The 17,820-nt window shown below is 55.5% G+C and overlaps 1 protein-coding gene and 1 pseudogene across 2 annotated transcripts; one reads left to right on the plus strand and one right to left on the minus strand.

The window, feature by feature from the left end:
• Positions 1 to 571: 571 nt before the first annotated feature.
• LOC309416320 (olfactory receptor 14J1-like) lies at positions 572 to 1,502 on the minus strand (annotated as a pseudogene). The gene has a single exon. The product of its transcript is annotated as an olfactory receptor 14J1-like (transcript).
• A 13,542-nt stretch (positions 1,503 to 15,044) lies between these two features.
• Positions 15,045 to 16,054, plus strand: LOC309416321 (olfactory receptor 14J1-like; the record flags this gene model as incomplete). The annotated part of the gene is made up of 1 exon (XM_082015885.1): positions 15,045 to 16,054. Exon 1 carries the CDS (start codon positions 15,068 to 15,070, stop codon positions 16,052 to 16,054), a length of 987 nt encoding a protein of 328 aa, XP_081872011.1. The 5' UTR covers positions 15,045 to 15,067.
• Between the last annotated feature and the right edge of the window lie 1,766 nt (positions 16,055 to 17,820).

Consider the following 17,820-nt stretch of genomic DNA (forward strand, 5'->3'; position numbering starts at 1 on the left):
ATTGCCCTTGAGGGTGTTTCACCTCCTGAGTCCTCATTCACCCCCTGCCCATGGCACATGGTGAGTCCCCATCCTCTCCTGACCCCTCCAAATTCATTTTGGAGAGAGACTGGTATATGCCATCAGTCCTGGCATACGGGGAGCAGCCTGAGGAGGTCGTTGGCAGCCCGTGCGCCATCTCCACTACCACTGGGCACCAAGAAGAGAGCCTTTAAAACCAGGACTTTTGCTCCCATGGGACCCAGTGGTACCGTGAGCTTAACCCGCACCCCAAGGAGAACAGACCCTTTAATAGACCAGTTCCTTAGACATTTTATTGGCAGCACCTTTGGAGGAAGAGCCCAGCCTTCAGGCACTGCAGCTGGGAGATGCCCTTTGATTGAAGAGCTGCTATCGGACAGGCCACACCTGACACAGTGTTGTGCGAGGGTCAGACACAACTGGATCACGCCTCAATCCAAGGAGCATAAGCCCAGAAACATTTCTACAAGTAGGATTATCACAAGGGAAAAAAAGTAGACTCCTGGCCTAAGAGAAACTCTGGGAAATGTGGAGAGGAGACGGGCTATTGTCAGGGAGACAGCGTCCATTGGGTGAGTTTCCTGGAGGGCATCCTTGAGCTCCTGGTTCCTCATGCTGTAGATGAGGGGGTTCACTGCTGGAGGCAGCACCGAGTACAGAACTGCCACCACCAGGTCCAGAGCTGGGGAGGAGATGGAGGGGGGCTTCAGGTAGGCAAAGATGGCAGTGCTGACAAAGAGACAGACCACGGCCAGGTGAGGGAGGCATGTGGAAAAGGCTTTGTGCCGTCCCTGCTCAGAGGGGATCCTCAGCACCGCCCTGAAGATCTGCACGTAGGACACCACAATGAAAACAATACAGACAAATACTAAACAGGCACTGACCAGGAGAAACCCAACTTCCCTGAGGTAGGCATCTGAGCAGGAGAGCTTGAGGATCTGGGGGATTTCACAGAAGAACTGGTCCACAGCATTGCCTTGGCAGAGAGGTAGTGAAAATGTACTGGTCGTGTGCCCCACAGCATGGAGAAACCCACTGCCCCAGGCAGCTGCTGCCATGTGGGCACAAGCTCTGCTGCCCAGGAGGGTCCCGTAGTGCAGGGGTTTGCAGATGGCAATGTAGCGGTCGTAGGCCATGACAGTGAGAAGAAAATACTCAGCTGACATCAAAAAGGCAAACAGAAAGACCTGTGCAGCACACCCTGGGTAGGAGATGGCCCTGGTGTCCCAGAGGGAGTTGGCCATGGCTTTGGGGACAGTGGTGGAGATGCAGCCCAGGTCGAGGAGGGAGAGGTTGAGCAGGAAGAAGTACATGGGGGTGTGGAGGCGGTGGTCGCAGGCTATGGCGGTGATGACGAGGCCGTTGCCCAGGAGGGCAGCCAGGTAGATGCCCAGGAAGAGCCCGAAGTGCAAGAGCTGCAGCTCCCGCGTCTCTGCGAATGCCAGGAGGAGGAACTGAGTGATGGAGCTGCTGTTGGACATTTGCTTTCCCTTGGGATGCTTATCTGTGGAGCAGGAAAAGGCAGTGCTGAGTTAGGCCAGACTTCTCCGAGCAAAACCTATTCCATGTCTCCTTGCACGCCCACATTCAGGCTCTCTCTTTTCAGGAAGACCTCTCTGCCGCTGCCTCACTGCAGCTCCTGGTTTTGCTGCCTGAGGGGGCCATTGGGAGCACGGGCTCTGCAATGGGCTCCTGAGGAGCCCTTCTTGCTGTGCAGCAAGACGGAACTAGGGACGCAGGTGACCTCCAGTGAAACGTACTCGTGATATATCAAACCGCTTCTCGGCATTTTCCATTCGCCCAACTGCAGAGCAGAGCTGAGGGGATTTGGTTCTGTCTGTTTGGTTCTAGTTTCTCTTGCCACATTTAGGAGGGCTTTTGAGTGGTTGAAATCCCTGACGTTTCCAATGCCCTCCATGTGAAATCTTGTGGGTCCTGAGCGGCAAAGGGACGGTGCCGTAGTGCAGAGAGAGGAGAGCTGCTCTGCCCGTCTGCCCTGTGCTCAGCTGTGCTGTGCTGGCAGCCTGGAGCTGGGGGATGATCACACTCGGGTGTTCCCCTAACGAGAAACCGCTGGGAGCAGAGGGATCCAGGTTCAACGAGCAGATGGGCAGACCCCTCGCCTTTTCTCAAGCTGCCTGAGGAGGATTGTATCTCTCCCCTCCCAGACGGGGACATGGAGAGATCAGCTGTGCAGCTGCCCAGCAGCACTTCCACAGCCTTAGCACCGCGGTGTCTTCTCCATGGGGATCCCGGGTAGCCCAGAGACACCGTGGGAGAGCTGAGCCCTTCTGGAGGGCACCCTGCAGCCCAGCAGGCACCCGGGGAAGGAGCTGAATGTTCTACCGTTGTCTAGAGGAGACTTGCTCGCACAGACACATCTGTACACCAGGGCCCCAAGGGTCGGTGTCTGAACAGGAGCTGACCCTGCCACCCCGACCCCCGTGCCCCGCTCTGACCCTGCAAACCCAAGGCTGAGAACACGGGCAGAACAGGCAGGAGGGGATGGCAGTGAAACACCAAGGGAGGAGGGACATGCAAAACCGATGGGAATCGGGGCTTTGTCCTTCTCTGGCTCTGGCTGCTGCAGCGGCAGGGCATGGCCGGGACCCCCAGGCTGGGGGGCAGAGGCTCTGCTTAGGCTGGGAAAGGAGACCAGGGAGGAGTCGCTCAGGGGAATGTGTCTGCGCCCAAGGGACGGCAGGGAGGTGCCCACATCCCCCTCCCCAGCATTTCTGGCAGCAGCTCCCTCCCTCCCTGCCCGTGTCTCTGCTGCTGGGAGCTCTTCCTGCCTGGAGCATCTCCCCGTCCCCTGCTCAGCTGCCCGTCAGTGCTCACAAACCCCATCCCGCTTGCCCTGTGCTCACCTCTGCCCGCAAACACCTCCCGGGGCAGGGCACTGCCCAGGGCCGTCTCTGCCTGTGCAGGGCTGAAGACCAGACCGCAGGACGCCTGATGTGGCTGGGAAGGGGAAGCTGCTGCTGAGCTGATGTCTTCCCGAGAAGTGCCCTTGGAAATGCCATGAAGCAGAAGGGAAGCTGTGAGACTCTCCGACCCTCGCAGCGCTCTCTCGACAGCAGAAGGACCATGCCCTGCCCTGCGGGGGGTGGCTCCTGCCACCCACCGCTTCCCCTGCACAGCTCTGGGGAGCTCCCTGGGCAGGCTGAGACCTGACCCTGCCGGGTGGCAGAGCCCCTGCCCCGGCACACAGCCCTGCTCTGCAGCACGTCCTCCTCCTCCTCCTCCGCACCAGAGAAAAGCCAGGAGAGCCGTCCTGACAGGTCCTGTCAGCTGTGGGTGTGCCAGGCCCAGGAGACACTTCCAGGAACTCCTCTGCACTGCCCTGCAGCCAGAGACTTACCGTGTCCAAGGGCTGTGAGGATTCCTGCCCCCGTGAGCTGTCACCTCTCCTCCCACCCCAGGCTGCCTTTCTCCTCTCTCCCACTCCTCTCCGCTCCCCTCGCTGCCTGCAGGCAGTGCCCCCAGCCCTGCTGCGCTGGGCAGAGGAGCTGCTCCTGGGCAGAGCTGTCTCTCTGCAGCGCTGCCCGCTTGCCACCAGCTCCCTCCACCCCAGCAGCCCGGCCCAGCTCCGCAGCAGAGGACCAGCCCACGGCAGCACTTTCTCTGCCCGCGCTGGGCTCCCTCCGGGTGTCCCTGGGGCTGCAGGGGAACCTGCTGGGAAACAGGCTGAAGCCATCCCTGGGGTGCCCTCCCTCACCTGGGGAGGGACACTTCTCTCCAGCAGCGTCATTCCCCTCTCAGAGACAGAGTCAGGTCAAAGATCACCTCTGCTTGTCCCACCGTGAGACAGGACACACAGACAGGCAAAGGGAGGAACCTCCTGTACCTCCTGTACCCATGCAAACCACAGGGGACACTGGAGGTGCCAGAGGTGGCCCAAGACATGTGCAGGTCACTGTAAGCTCTGATGGAGCAATTCAGAGGGACAGGGCAGCATCTGGGGTCGTCATTTTGGAGGCTGCTGGGGCATGTATTTGGCCAGCTGAAGTGACAGCAGATGGTCACACTTAGAACAATGAAGCCTGTTCCTGCTCCATGTGTCCAGGGCAGCCTGTGGAGGTACTCCTCTGAGCAGCTGGAGTCATTGCCATCGGGAGAGCTAAGTCTCTCGCCCTTCTCCATCAGCTGTATTTACCAGATCTCCATTGACAGTCACGGCAGGTTTCTCACAGACACCCCTACAATGCTGAACGTAATTCACGGGACTCTTAACTGCCAACCTCATTGCACCAAGGCCAATGCTTGATGAGAGTTTCAGGAGCAAGGGCAGGGGGGAATGCACCACCACACCATCACTTGTTCAGCCTTTGGGAAGACAGGAAATTAATAACGGTGACATTCCTGGTGCCAAAGATGGGATTCTCCCCCTCAGCCTCAGCTGAATCCCTTCTCCGTGGGCAGTGCCGAAAGGCACAGGGTGAGATGGTTCGGTATGTGGGCAGATGCCTGAGCCTCTCTCAAGACAGCAATGGAGCAATTGCACGACACTACAGGAAATGAAAGGGGGCACTTATTTCATGGATTTGCTGCCCAGGGTAGAAAATACCCCAGCAACCATCTCAGAAACACCAAAGGAAGGTACAAAATAAGAACAGCATGGCCAATGGGGAAAGGATTAAGAGGAGTGGGAGATAAACCCCAGCCAGCACCTAAGTCCCTACCCAGTCCTTGCTCACCCGCCCCCCACAACAGCAAGATGGGGGAGAGAAGGGCAAAAGAATGGCAAAAGTGAAGAAGCTCGTGGGTTGAAATAAAGACAGTTGAATGAGGAAAGCAAAGCTGCACGTGCAAGCCAAGCAAACGAGGAATGAATTCAGTACTTCCCCCTGGCAGGCGGGAGTTCAGCCATTCCCAGGAAAGCAGGGCTGTGTCCTGCCTAAGGGTTACTTGGGGAGACAAAGGCCAGAAGCACAAGTGCTGCCCCTTCCCCTTCCTTCCCCTGAGTGTTTTATTGCACTAAAGGCCACCCCTCAACCTGGAACGAATCCACTACTCCAATCCCCCACCTCAGTATTAGCCACTAAACCAAAGTCCAAACACACAACCCCTTACCCATACTCTTACCCTGTTGATCACCGTAATCCTTTGCCCATACCCCGAGCGTTGAAATGTTGGCCTTCACCTGAGCCCTCGCTGCCGCCCTAAACAACACCCACCCCACAGTGCAAGCCCGTTCGCTAACACTGACCAGGCAGCACAACACCAAAACTACCACAGAAAACTTTGCCTGACCCCAACAGAGAACGGAAAGCTCTAATGTCTAATTCTAAGCTGAACACCCACCCCCCAAAGCCCTCCTTCCCATGCTCTACCCCCCTCACCTCGGTCCCCTCTCCTAGCCCTAACTCCAGCTGTTTGGCCCCTTGGGGGCAGGGCAGGGATCGTGAGGTCCCAGGGCGCTGCCGCGGCGTTGGAAGAGGAACGTGAGGTTACCCGCGTCTGAGCAGCTCATAGGCCACAGGGAGGAGATGGGTGGGAGGGTGATGGTGAGGTCAGTTGTGCCGCAGGCTCTCATGGCACAGCAGAAGGCATGTGGCTGTGAGGTCACTTCTGTCTCTGGAGTTGAGAGGCCAGCGGCAGGAACGTGGCTGGGAAGGGACGGTGAGGTCCCTTCTTTCGGAAGCAGCTGGGGGTCAGCCCTTGAGTCAGGGCTGGGACATGTGCTGTGAGGCTCACAGCTGCCAGCGTCTCTGACAGGCCAGCAGAGGCAGCTGGTGGGCAAGTTGGTTGTGGGACTCCCTTTCCCCAAGGACCTGCGAGAATAAATTAAACTAGTCTTTCCCTGGGGACTAGCCTTTACCAAAGTTCTGTGTTCTCCAGAACACAACAGCAATGGTTAGAAGGTGCCGACTGATGTGGTGACAGCGCCCGAAAGCTTTCTTTGCAGAGCATCCAAACAGAAGCAATGACAGTATTTCTACACTCATGTCTCCAGATACGTCACTTGTGAAATAAAACAGTCATGCCACAAAGTGAATTAACAGCCACATTCTCATGAGGATATTAAGCAAAAAGTCATCATGTTTGTGCTAGTAAAAAAACCCATGAAATATTCCTCCAGTACTTGTCTCCTAAACAGGACAATCACGCTCAGGGATTTGTCTAAAAGCACAACGCAAACTCCTGATCACAGCAAGGTATTTCAATGTGTAGAAAACTGTGAACCTTTTGCTCCTGTCATCACGTTCAGTGTTTTCTTAGAAGGGACGAAATTTGTGCCGTCATTTCTACTGCCCCCAGAAGAGGATGCTCCCGTGTGGATTGGTTGTGGCAGTTTTAGGTAAAGGTCAGGACAGTGCAGTTGGCCTACGGGTACCAGGTGGGAGCTTCCTGCAGACTGCTCATTGCAATCGACTTCCTTCTGCAGCCCAGGAATATGATCTGCAGAACACAGCCTGCAGGCCAAGCTGTACGTAGGGCACAGCACAGCTCAGGCCTGGCTTTACTCAGGAACACTCTTACATGGATCCCTAACTCCTGGAGGCACAATGGTTTTTTGGTCAGGATCGCTGAAGTGCCTGAGGAAGACTGGGAAGGTTACGAGTTGTCCTCTGGGCAGCTGGAGGAAGGCACACAGATTTAGACCCTGGTAATCAAGGGGGACGTTGAAGACCATGGCCCTCTACTTGAAGGCCTCAGTTACAGGGAAGGGGGAAGGTGATCCCTGACGTGACATGATGAGAATGCCCTCCTGGATAGGTTTTTCGCAAGATGACAAGTCAGGACTGGTGGAAGATGCGGAGGGCCGCTTTGGCTGCAGTGCCAGTGTGTTGGTATAGCAGAAAACGCTGACCCAAGTCAGCAAGAAAAAGTGTAGCAGTGCTGGGGAGACAGGACAGAGGACCTCCACCAACGCTTTGGCAGCGCTCTTCCGAAGGCAGCCCAGGATGACGTTGTCTGTCTTTGCTGCAAAGGTGCAAAGGCAGGAGAAGAGAAGGCTTTGGGGAGACCTAATCACAGCCTTCCCGTTCCTTCTTGGGTATCAGCAAGAACATGGAGCCAGGTTCTGCACTGTCATGCATGATGGGAGAAGGAGGGCCAATGGGCATCAGCTGAAACATGGGAGGAGAAACTTTCGCCCCATCAAGACAGTCAAGCACTGAAGCAGATTTGCAGAGAGCTCGTGTCCTCTCCATCCCTGCAGCTTTTTGTGCCCTAAATGAATAAGTCCCTGAGCAACCTGCTCTGACCCCATAGCTGACCCTGCTGAGAGCAGGAGGATGGCCTAGATACATCCTGAGGTCCCTTTCGGCATGAAGGATTCTGCATATCCGTCCACAACAGGTCTTCCCTTCGTGACGGGAGGCAAAGCACTCGGGTTCCCAGTGACCACTGAAGTCAACCACAAAGAAGTTGGGTCAGACGACCTGTGAACTTCTTGTCCCACTGCAGGCATTGTTGCTCAGATGCAGGGCTGCTTGGCAGCTCCCCCCGGGCAGCCCTGATAATTTCCTTCACTTCACCTTTTCTTTCCTTTTTCCCTCTTTTCCTGCTCACAATTTCTTCCCCTTGGCTGTCCTTGGACCCTCCTGTGCAAAGAGCCCACCTCTGTTTCCCCTTTCCTGCCTGGCCCTACTTTGGCTTCCTTTGTACCTTCCTTTGGCGCTTCTGAGCGAGTCACCGTCGGAATGTGTACCTTGGTCAGCAATATCATTGAACCAGTGCTTCCTTCCCTTATGTGTAGTGTCCTGCAAGTCCTGGTGCTGCTATCTTGTTAGAGGCACGTCCTGTCAACAGATTTGGTGGGCCACCTGTACGAACACACTAAAAGGTCTCAAAACAGAGCTTCACCCCAGGGGGAGACCTTGAGAACTCTCGGATTTGGCAGTAGAATCCTCATGAAATTTTACAAGGAGAAGTTGTGAGTCCTTTTCTGGGGAGAACTCCAAAAAGTGCAGCTTGGAAGGTTCAGACTGGAGGTGAGGCAAAAGAAACCACAATCAAAGGGCAGCCTTGTGGTGCAAGAGGGCACCCAGAGGGCATCTGGTTCAGCCCATGGCTTTGTGTTTCAAGGAATGGCCAGTGAGACCAGAGAGACATCCCTGAAGGTACAGAAATGCTGGGCTGAGAGCCAGGTGGGAAAGCAAGATGGTTGTCTGCAGCTGGAAGGGAAAGAGCTGCAGGCATGGGACAGTGCAGGACAGCCTGCGGTGGAGGTGGCCAAGGGCTCTGCATAGACTGAAAGGCTCATCAGACGGAGGGCTTCGTCCCCTTGGCCATGGCCACCGCCTGCACCACGGAGGCCTACCAGAGGAAACCCTCTTTGGAGGCTCTGGACACTTTTTCCCCAGCATGGGGACACCAGGAGGGGTCATAGAATTCTCCTACACTTGGCACTGCTCACCCTCACATCCACCGCCCCCAGGAAGAGCCCCGAGCCACGCCTGAGGGACAAGGTCTGTGGTCCCAGGGCCTGGGGGTCAGGGCTTGGCCTTTCTGCTTCATAAAACAGACCGAGGTTTTCCTCAGCATGACAGCCACCTGCACAGGGCCTTTGCCTACCTGCCCTCATGGCTTCCAGCTATCTGCTCTAACGAGTCCCTGGGGAGACGTTGTCAGTAATGGCCCTCAGTGGGGCCAATTAACACTTCAAGGTACTCTGAGTGGAGCTTCTGACTTCCTGAGCACTTTCTTCACTCTTCTCTCAGTACCTGAGGATCATGGGCTCAGCACCAAACACACCATGGGGCTCATTAAAACACAGAAAGCCCTAACGAGCCATGGCTCTTCCTGTAATTTTCTTCAAGTCTTCAAGACTTGTGCAGCTATTAGAGAGGTTTCATAGTGCAGCCAAGGAAGAAGATTTCAAAGTGCATCTAGTAAAAATTATTTTGTCTTTTAAAGGGTATTTTCAATTACTTTTCAGTCTGAAGAAGAGGTGATAGAAGCATTCTGCCAGTGATATTGACCCAGGGTGTCCCCTCAGGAGGGGGGACAGCTGGGAGAAGCAGTCCCCTAAGACCTGACACTGTATGGACACCTTTGCTCCTCACCGCTCCCCTCTCACCATTTCTGACATCGGCCACCTGGGACTGACATCACCGTCCCTTGCACCAGACTTCTCCACTCATCTCTGCAGCTGGATGTGACAGCTCCATGGCACCATCTCCCCCCGCCCTCCTTAGAGAACTGGCTGCACACAGGCACGGAGGAATTGCTCCTATGTGTAAGGGCAGAAGAGTAAGCGTGATCAGTTCTCATAAACAATGGAATACACTCTGTAATGACGTGCTACGTACAAGCTGCCTCTCAGGAGGTCAACTGTCTACAAGGGGTAATCTCCTGAGAAATGATTTAGGTACATACGAGAAGAGAGATATGGACATAATGAAAGAGCTGTCTAAGGAAAGTTGAAAGACAGGAAAGCTTTTAACTCCCTGAAGCTCAAAGCAGCAGCTGGCAAGCTGAGAGGAATCTGAAGGAAGAAATCCTCAAATCATAGGATATTTCAAATAGGTTCAACAGGACATTCCCTTTGTGAGCCCATGTTGGCTGTTCCTGGTGATGACATTGTCCTTTAAATGCCTTTCAACAGCACCCGAGTCACAGAATCACCGAATACCTCGGGCTGGAAGGCACCCATAAGGATGATCGTGCCAACTCCCTGCTCCTGGCAGGACCACCTAAAACTAAACCAGATGACTAAGAGCATCATCCAGACGCTCCTTGAACTCTGACAGGCTTGGTGCCGTGACCACTTCTCTGGGGGGCCTGTTCCAGTGACTGACCAGCCTCTCATTGAAGAACCTTTTCCCAATGGCCAATGTGAACTTCCCCTGACGCAGCCTCCTTCCATTTCCTCGGGTCCTACTGCCAAGGAAAATCCCCGCTGTGGATGGGGCATGCACAACTTCTCTGGGCAACCTGTTCCAATGTCGCACCACCCTCACAACGAAGCAGCAGCGCTTTGTGGCCTCCTTTGGTGTTTTGGAGATTGTGTTCATGGCAATTCCTACCTGGGTCTTGTAGAGGCCTGCAGCTCCTCATGCTGTTATCTGCTCAGACCACACCACTAGCATGGTGAGCCACCTGCACACAAATATGAACAACTGACCAAATGGAACTTCCATCCAGAGGGACCTTGAGAATCTCAGGGACTGGGCCAACAGGAACCTCTTGAAGTTTACAAGGAGAATTGGCCAGTCTGGCCTCAGGAGGAATAATAAACCTCTACATCAGGGCCAGCTGGGAGCTGACGTGCTGAGCGTGACTCTGAGGAGAAGGGCCTGGAGTTACGAGGGACACCATACGAGCCAGTGGTTGATGCTCACCACGAGCAAGGCCAGCATTAGGATGAGCATGTTCACCCAGACCAGGGACGTTATTATTCCGCTTGACACAGCACTGCTAGGGACCCCCCCACAGGCGTTCGCCCCTGTATTTTGACAGAGTTGGGATGAGCTGGAGAGTGCCCAGAGGATATCTGGCAAGGCAGGGTTGGGGCCTTAAGCAGATGCCCTGTGTAGAGCGGCTCAGAGACCTGGTGTTCTTTGGCCCTTCTGCCCAGTGGTGGAGAGGCTCAGGGCAGTATAGGAGTAGCCTGAGATGGCTTGGAGGGTGGTTTCAGAGGTGGTGGAGCTTTTCTCAAAATTGGGAAACAGCATGAGAAAGAAGAAATGCCACAAATTGCAGCTTGGAAGGTTGAGATTGGACACGAGGAGGTAGCAATGTCACTCCAAGGTCAGTTCTGTGGGACAATAGGCCACACGGAAAGAGTCTGAATTACCCAAACTTGGTACTTCAATGAACAATCTGCGAGGATGGAGAGATATCAGTAAGGGCAGGCAGACGCTCAGGGGAGACCAGGTTTGGTAAGCAGGGGAGATGCCTCCAGAGTCCTGCCTCAAGGCGCAAAGGCTTGGTAGACCTTACTGCACAAGACTAAGGCAAAGAGGACAGAGAGGATCTCCGATCCATCTACACCTGCTCTTACTAAATCCTGCAGTGGCCACACATGGTCTTTGGTGTTTTCTTTAACTCTTTATGGATGCAGTAACAGCTCCTCTTGATGCCGTTGAACCTCTTGCAAGGGTCCCCACTCGGGAAGCTTTGGCTTCCCGAAAACCATCCCTATTTCTAAATTCCTCCTGCAGTCCCTGCATCCAGCTCTTGGCTGCTTTCCTTTTAATATGGAGTTTCTTGAGGAGTTCCTTCTTTAGCCCAGTTGGTCTCCTGAAATGTCTCGTTGGTTTTCTGCTTATCGGTCTGGACAGTTCTCGTGCTTTTAGATGCTTTCTGAAAAGCCCAGCTGCACTGAGCTCTGCTGCCCGTGGGTGCTGCTGCCCATGGGACTACCACTGAAAGTCCCCTGAAGAGGCTAAATTTTTTTCACACTCTTTCATTATCACTGCAGCCAAGGCTGATGCCAGTTTTCACATCCCTGACCAGCACTGCCTCTTTGACAAGGACCAGATTCAGGTCAGCATCCCCTTTGTTTTCCTGGCACCGTGCAAAGAAGTTGTCCCAAGAGACCCCAGACACCAGCGGGACAGTATGCATCCTGCTGTGCTCCCCTTCCAGCGAGTGTCGGGGTCATTAAGTCCCCAAGAAGACCTGGGGCCATTCATCTGGGGACTACTTTGTCTTGCTGAAATAAACCTTTCTGCACTTCCTTGTCCTGACTGCAGGATCTGAAGGCCTGTGGTGGAGGTGAAGCTGATCTCCAGGAAGACAAAGTGCTCCTGAAAATGTGCGGGCGTTTGGACATGCGGAGATCCAGGAACACTGTGAAAATCATTCACCTGTTCCTTGATTGTACCATCAAGGGGCTGAGCAAAGGATTTTCGAACAAAGACCAAGAGAGTTTGGGAGTAGCCAAATGATTTGAGACCCTGGGGTGATGGGCTTCCTATTCGTGAGCTGCTGTGCATTGGCTGAATGAACTTGAGTCAGCCCTTGCCTCACCCCAGTGGTGGGATTCAGTGGCTGGCCAACAGAAACCAAATCTGCCTGAGATGCCACCTGGGCTTGCATAAAGGAACCGAACCTGCCTGCAACGCTCTCCGGGGTGTCTGTCAGGCATCCCCTCGCAAGAGCAGTGGTTTTCCTGCAGGCCCTGTGTGGTCCCTGACAGCAGCCTGTAGGTGTGCCGGGGAGCGCTGGCATCTCACGTAGCACCCCAGGCCTGTGCTTGGCTGTTGAGCAGCTGCCCTGACTTAGGTTAAGCAGTGTGGGATGTCCATGAGACAATGGCCATTACAGTCGATGAAGGTCTAGGAAATACAGCTGATGGAGAAGCAAAGGACAGGGACTTAGCTCCATTTGGTCAACTGAGTACCTCTGCAGGCTGCTGTGGACATGAGGAAAAGGGAAGGTTTCAGTTGTCCAACTGTAAACATCTGCTCTCGTTTCCCTCCACCAAAGGAATTCCCCACCGGGCTCCAACATGACCCCCCAGATGCTGCCCCGTCTCTCAGCGTTGCTCAATTAGAGCTTGCAGTCACCTACACACATCTTGGAAAAGCTCTGGTGTCACCTCAGATGTCACCAGGTGTTCCCACCCAAACACCCTCAGTCACCATTAATTAGCACGAGAGCCGAGACGAGGAGCTGACGGGCAGCTGCCTGTTTCCTGCCCACGTGCACTGAGGCAAGGGGAATCCCCCCTGCTGTGGGTCTGTGGTCTGCACGAGAGGGAGCCGAGTCCTCTTCCAGCCCCAGGGCTTCACCCCCAGGGTGGCATTCGCTGAATGTCTCAGCCGAGTCCCTTCCCTCGGCAGGGGACAGGAGACCCCTCCCTGCCACGTTCTGCTGGTCCTGCCTAAGGACGGGACATGGAACGACAGTTCTCATGCCGAACTCTGTGTCTGAGAGGGGAAGCGACTCTGCTGGAGAGAAGTGTCCCTCCCCAGGTGAGGGAGGACACCCCAGGGATGGCTTCAGCCTGTTTCCCAGCAGGTTCCCTGCAGCCCCAGGGACACCCGGAGGGAGCCCAGCGCGGGCAGAGAAAGTGCTGCCGTGGGCTGGTCCTCTGCTGCGGAGCTGGGCCAGGCTGCTGGGGTGGAGGGAGCTGGTGGCAAGCGGGCAGCGCTGCAGAGAGACAGCTCTGCCCAGGAGCAGCTCCTCTGCCCAGCGCAGCAGGGCTGGGGGCACTGCCTGCAGGCAGCGAGGGGAGCGGAGAGGAGTGGGAGCGAGGAGAAAGGCAGCCTGGGGTGGGAGGGTGGTGAGAGCTGAGTGTGGGGGACAGCTCTTCACAGCCCTCTGTACGGTAAGTCTGGGCGTGCCGGGCATTGAATTTGGTGATTCTGGAGGGATCTCCTCGAGCTGGCACATCCCACAGCTGTCGCATCTGCAGGAGGACTCACGGCTTCCCCAGTGTAGAAGAGGAGGACGTGCTCCTGCGCAGGGCTTCCCCATTGCACGTCAGTGGGACAGGGAACGACGGTGTCCTTGACCTGTGGAGGACCACAGGGACACAAAGCTGGGTGTGCGGCCAGGGCTGCCCAGGGCTGTCCTTCTGCGGGGGTCCCTGCGCCCCGGGGGATCTCTCCCTGGCTATTTCGCAGGAAACTACAAGAGGATGGAAAAAGTCGGGATTACCTGAAAGGGAAGGAGTCTGTGCTTGGAGACTGGTCCTCTTGGTTGTCTGGGGGGGAAGTGGGAGATGGGACTTTATTTTCCCACTCTGGAGAAGGCACGGAGGTGCCCGTTCTCTTGAGGGGTCATGTGAGCTGCTCCTTTGCCCCTGTACGGACAGAGATGCCCCCGGAGCAGTTCCAGGAGGTGTTTGCAGGGCAGAGCCGGGCACCCCGTGGGTGGGATGGGGCTCTCTGCCTGTGAGCACTGACAGGGAGGAGGCTCGGGCACAGGGAAGTGGTGAGAGACAGCAGAGACAGCGCCCGGCAGCAGAGACATTGTCCGAGCGGGAGAGGGAGGAGATCCCAGAAACATGGTGGGAGGGGGGTTCGGGCACCTCCTGCCATCCCCTGCAGTGCCGGCTCCTTCCCCAGAGCAACCCCCCGCTCTCCCCTCCCTCACACCGTTGCTCTGCACCCTCAGCCTCACAAGCACTTGGCCATCAGTTGCCTTCCCAGCAGCCCCACCAAGAAACCGGGGGTAAGGAGTTGGGTTCAGCAGAGACACCAGCGCTCTGGGTCCTCTCCTGCAGCTTCTTCCATGGAGGAAAAGCAGCCAACCCCCCTCCCACACTTTGGGGCTCTGGGCACTCCAGTGCGTGGGGCTGGAAAAGACCTGACCCTCCCTTGACGACACCCCAGCTTTGGGACACTTGACTCTTTCCTGGGGGGTCCTGCTGGGCTGCAGGCTGCCCTCCAGAAGGGCACAACTCGCCCATGGCAAGCCTGTGTTTCCCAGGTGCCCGAGAGAGAAGCCACCGTGGGCTGAGGCCAAGGAAATCCTGCAGGAGGGCGGAATGTGGGCAGCTGCAAGGACCCTCTGTGTCCGTGGCTGGGCGGGGAGAGCTGAGATCCTCCTCAGGTACCACGAGATGGGCGGAGCGGCTGGGAGAGCTGCACGTGGAACTGGGTTCCTCTGCTCTCAGCAGTGTCCGGGTTCTTTTGGGGAACAGCGCAGTGTGATAGTCCTCCAGCTCAGAAAGGTGCCGGCACCGGGCAGCTGAGACCGGGGCTGACGGACAGACCGGCTGTCCTCACGCTGCTCGAAGGGACAGTCCCTTTGCCGGCCAAGGTTTCACTTGGAGCGCAGCAGGATTTCTGCCTTAAAAGCACTCCTGCCCTCGGGTGTGGGGGGACAAGAACAGAACAAACAAAACAAAATCCCCACAGCTCTGCTCTGCCACCAGGTGAATTGGGAGCAACAAAGCTGCAAAGTTCTTTGATATGAAAAGTGGATTTAATGTGAGATCAGCCCGTGTTCCTCCTGACCTACGTACACAGGGCAGGACTGAGTCCTCCAGAGCCCACAGCAGAGCGTCCTGGTCCTTGGGGCATCCTCGGCCAGCACCAACCACATCTCATGAAAGGCACCGGCCAAAGGTCTTCCCGAAAGGGGACAGTCAGTCTTGGAGGTTTCTGTGAGAAACAGCACAGATTTTGCTCAGATAAATATGTCCTTAGTGATGTGTTTTCCTCCTTGGACAGGCTCCCATGCCCGGAGGAAGCAAATGTCCAACAGCAGCTCCATGACCCAGTTCCTCCTCCTGGCATTCGCAGAGACGCGGGAGCTGCAGCTCTTGCACTTCGGGCTCTTCCTGGGCATCTACCTGGCTGCCCTCCTGGGCAACGGCCTCGTCATCACCGCCATAGCCTGCGACCACCGCCTCCACACCCCCATGTACTTCTTCCTCCTCAACCTCTCCCTCCTCGACCTGGGCTGCATCTCCACCACTGTCCCCAAAGCCATGGCCAACTCCCTCTGGGACACCAGGGCTATCTCCTACCCAGGGTGTGCTGCACAGGTCTTTCTGTTTGCCTTTTTGATGTCAGCTGAGTATTTTCTTCTCACTGTCATGGCCTACGACCGCTACATTGCCATCTGCAAACCCCTGCACTACGGGACCCTCCTGGGCAGCAGAGCTTGTGCCCACATGGCAGCAGCTGCCTGGGGCAGTGGGTTTCTCCATGCTGTGGGGCACACGACCAGTACATTTTCACTACCTCTCTGCCAAGGCAATGCTGTGGACCAGTTCTTCTGTGAAATCCCCCAGATCCTCAAGCTCTCCTGCTCAGATGCCTACCTCAGGGAAGTTGGGTTTCTCCTGGTCAGTGCCTGTTTAGTATTTGTCTGTATTGTTTTCATTGTGGTGTCCTACGTGCAGATCTTCAGGGCGGTGCTGAGGATCCCCTCTGAGCAGGGACGGCACAAAGCCTTTTCCACGTGCCTCCCTCACCTGGCTGTGGTCTGTCTCTTTGTCAGCACTGCCATCTTTGCCTACCTGAAGCCCCCCTCCATCTCCTCCCCAGCTCTGGACCTGGTGGTGGCAGTTCTGTACTCGGTGGTGCCTCCAGCAGTGAACCCCCTCATCTACAGCATGAGGAACCAGGAGCTCAAGGAGGCCCTCAGGAAACTCACCCAATGGACGCTGTCTCCCTGACAATAGCCCATCTCCTCTCCACATTTCCCAGAGTTTCTCTTAGGCCAGGAGTCTACTTTTTTTCCCTTGTGATAATCCTACTTGTAGAAATGTTTCTGGGCTTATGCTCCTTGGATTGAGTTGTGTCTGACACTCGCACAACACTGTCTCAGGTGTGGCCTGTCCGATAGCAGCTCTTCAATCAAAGGGCATTTCCCAGCTGCAGTGCCTGAAGGCTGGGCTCTTCCTCCAAAGGTGCTGCCAATAAAATGTCTAAGGAACTGGTCTTTTAAAGGGTCTGGTCTCCTTGTGATGCGGGTTAAGCTCATGGTACCACTGGGTCCCATGGGAGCAAAAGTCCTGGTTTTAAAGGCTCTCTTCTTGGTGCCCACTGGCAGTGGAGATGGTACATGGGTCAACAAGTTTCCTTGATTGCACTGGGGAGCTGAGCACCGGACACAGCACTCCAGATGTCACCTCACCAGTGTCGAGTAGAGGGGAAGGGTCACCTCCCTGCATCGGCCAGCAATGCTTTTCGTAATGCAGCCCAGGAAGCTGTTGGCTTTGCCAAGACCATGCAGTGATGGCTCAAGCTCAGCTGCTTGTGCTCTGGGAATCACAGAATCATAGAATCTTTGGGTTGGAAGGGACCTTCTCAGGTCATCTAGTCCAATGCCCCTGCAATAAGCAGGGACATCTCCAACTAGAGCAGGTTGCTTAGAGCCCCATCCAACCTGACCTGGAATGTCCTCAGGGATGGGGCATCTACCACCTCTCTGGGACACCTGTTCCCATGTTTCACCACCTCATTGTGAAAACATTTCTTCCTTCTATCTAGTCTAAATCTACCCTCTTTTAGTTTAAAACCGTTACCCCCTGCTAGAAAGTCTGTCCCCATCTTTCTTAGAAGCCCGCTTAAAGTCCTGAAGGGCTGCAATAATTTCTCCTGGAGCCTTCTCTTCTCCAGGCTGAGCAACCCCAGCTCTGCCAGCCTGTCCTCACAGCAGAGCTGTTCTAGACGTCGGAGCCTTGCTGCGGCCTCCTCTGGACCCACTCCAACAGCTCCAAGCCTTTCCCATGCTGAGGGCTCCAGAGTTGGACACAGTGCTCCAGCTGGGGTGTCACTAGAGTGGAGCAGAGGGGCAGAATACCCTCCCTTGACCTGCTGGCCACAGTGCTTTGGATGCAGCCCAGGATACGCTTGGCCTTTGGGCTGCAAGCGCACATTGTTGGCTCATGTCCAGCTTTCCGTCCACCAGTAACCCCACGTCCTTCTCGGCAGGACTGCTCTCCATCCCTTCATCCTCCAGCCTGTATCAATACTGGGGGTTGCCCTGACCCAGGTGCAGGACCCTGCACTTGGCCTTGTTGAGCCTCATGAGGTTCACATGGGCCCATTCCTCAAGCGTGTCCAAGTCCCTCTGGATGGCATCCCATCCCTCAGGCTTGTCAACCACACCGCTCAGCTTGGTGTCCTCTGCAAAACTGATGAGGGTGCACTCGATGCTGCTGCTTATGTCATTGATGAAGCTATTAAAGAGTACTGGTCCCTGAGGGACACTGCTCATCACTGACCTCCATGTGGACTTTGAGCTGTTGACCACTACCCTCTGCATGCGACCATCCGAATAATTCCTCATCTACCCAACAGTCCACCCAACAAACCCATCTCTCTCCACTTTAGAGAGAGGAATGTTGTAGGGGACCATGTCCAAGGCCTTACAGAAGTCCATATAGATGACAGCAGTAGCTCTTCCCTTGTCCACTGATGTGGTTACTCCATCATA

The sequence above is a fragment of the Phaethon aethereus genome (genome assembly GCF_964289735.1).
Source record: "Phaethon aethereus genome assembly, contig: HAP1_SCAFFOLD_149, whole genome shotgun sequence".
NCBI lineage: Eukaryota > Metazoa > Chordata > Aves > Phaethontiformes > Phaethontidae > Phaethon > Phaethon aethereus.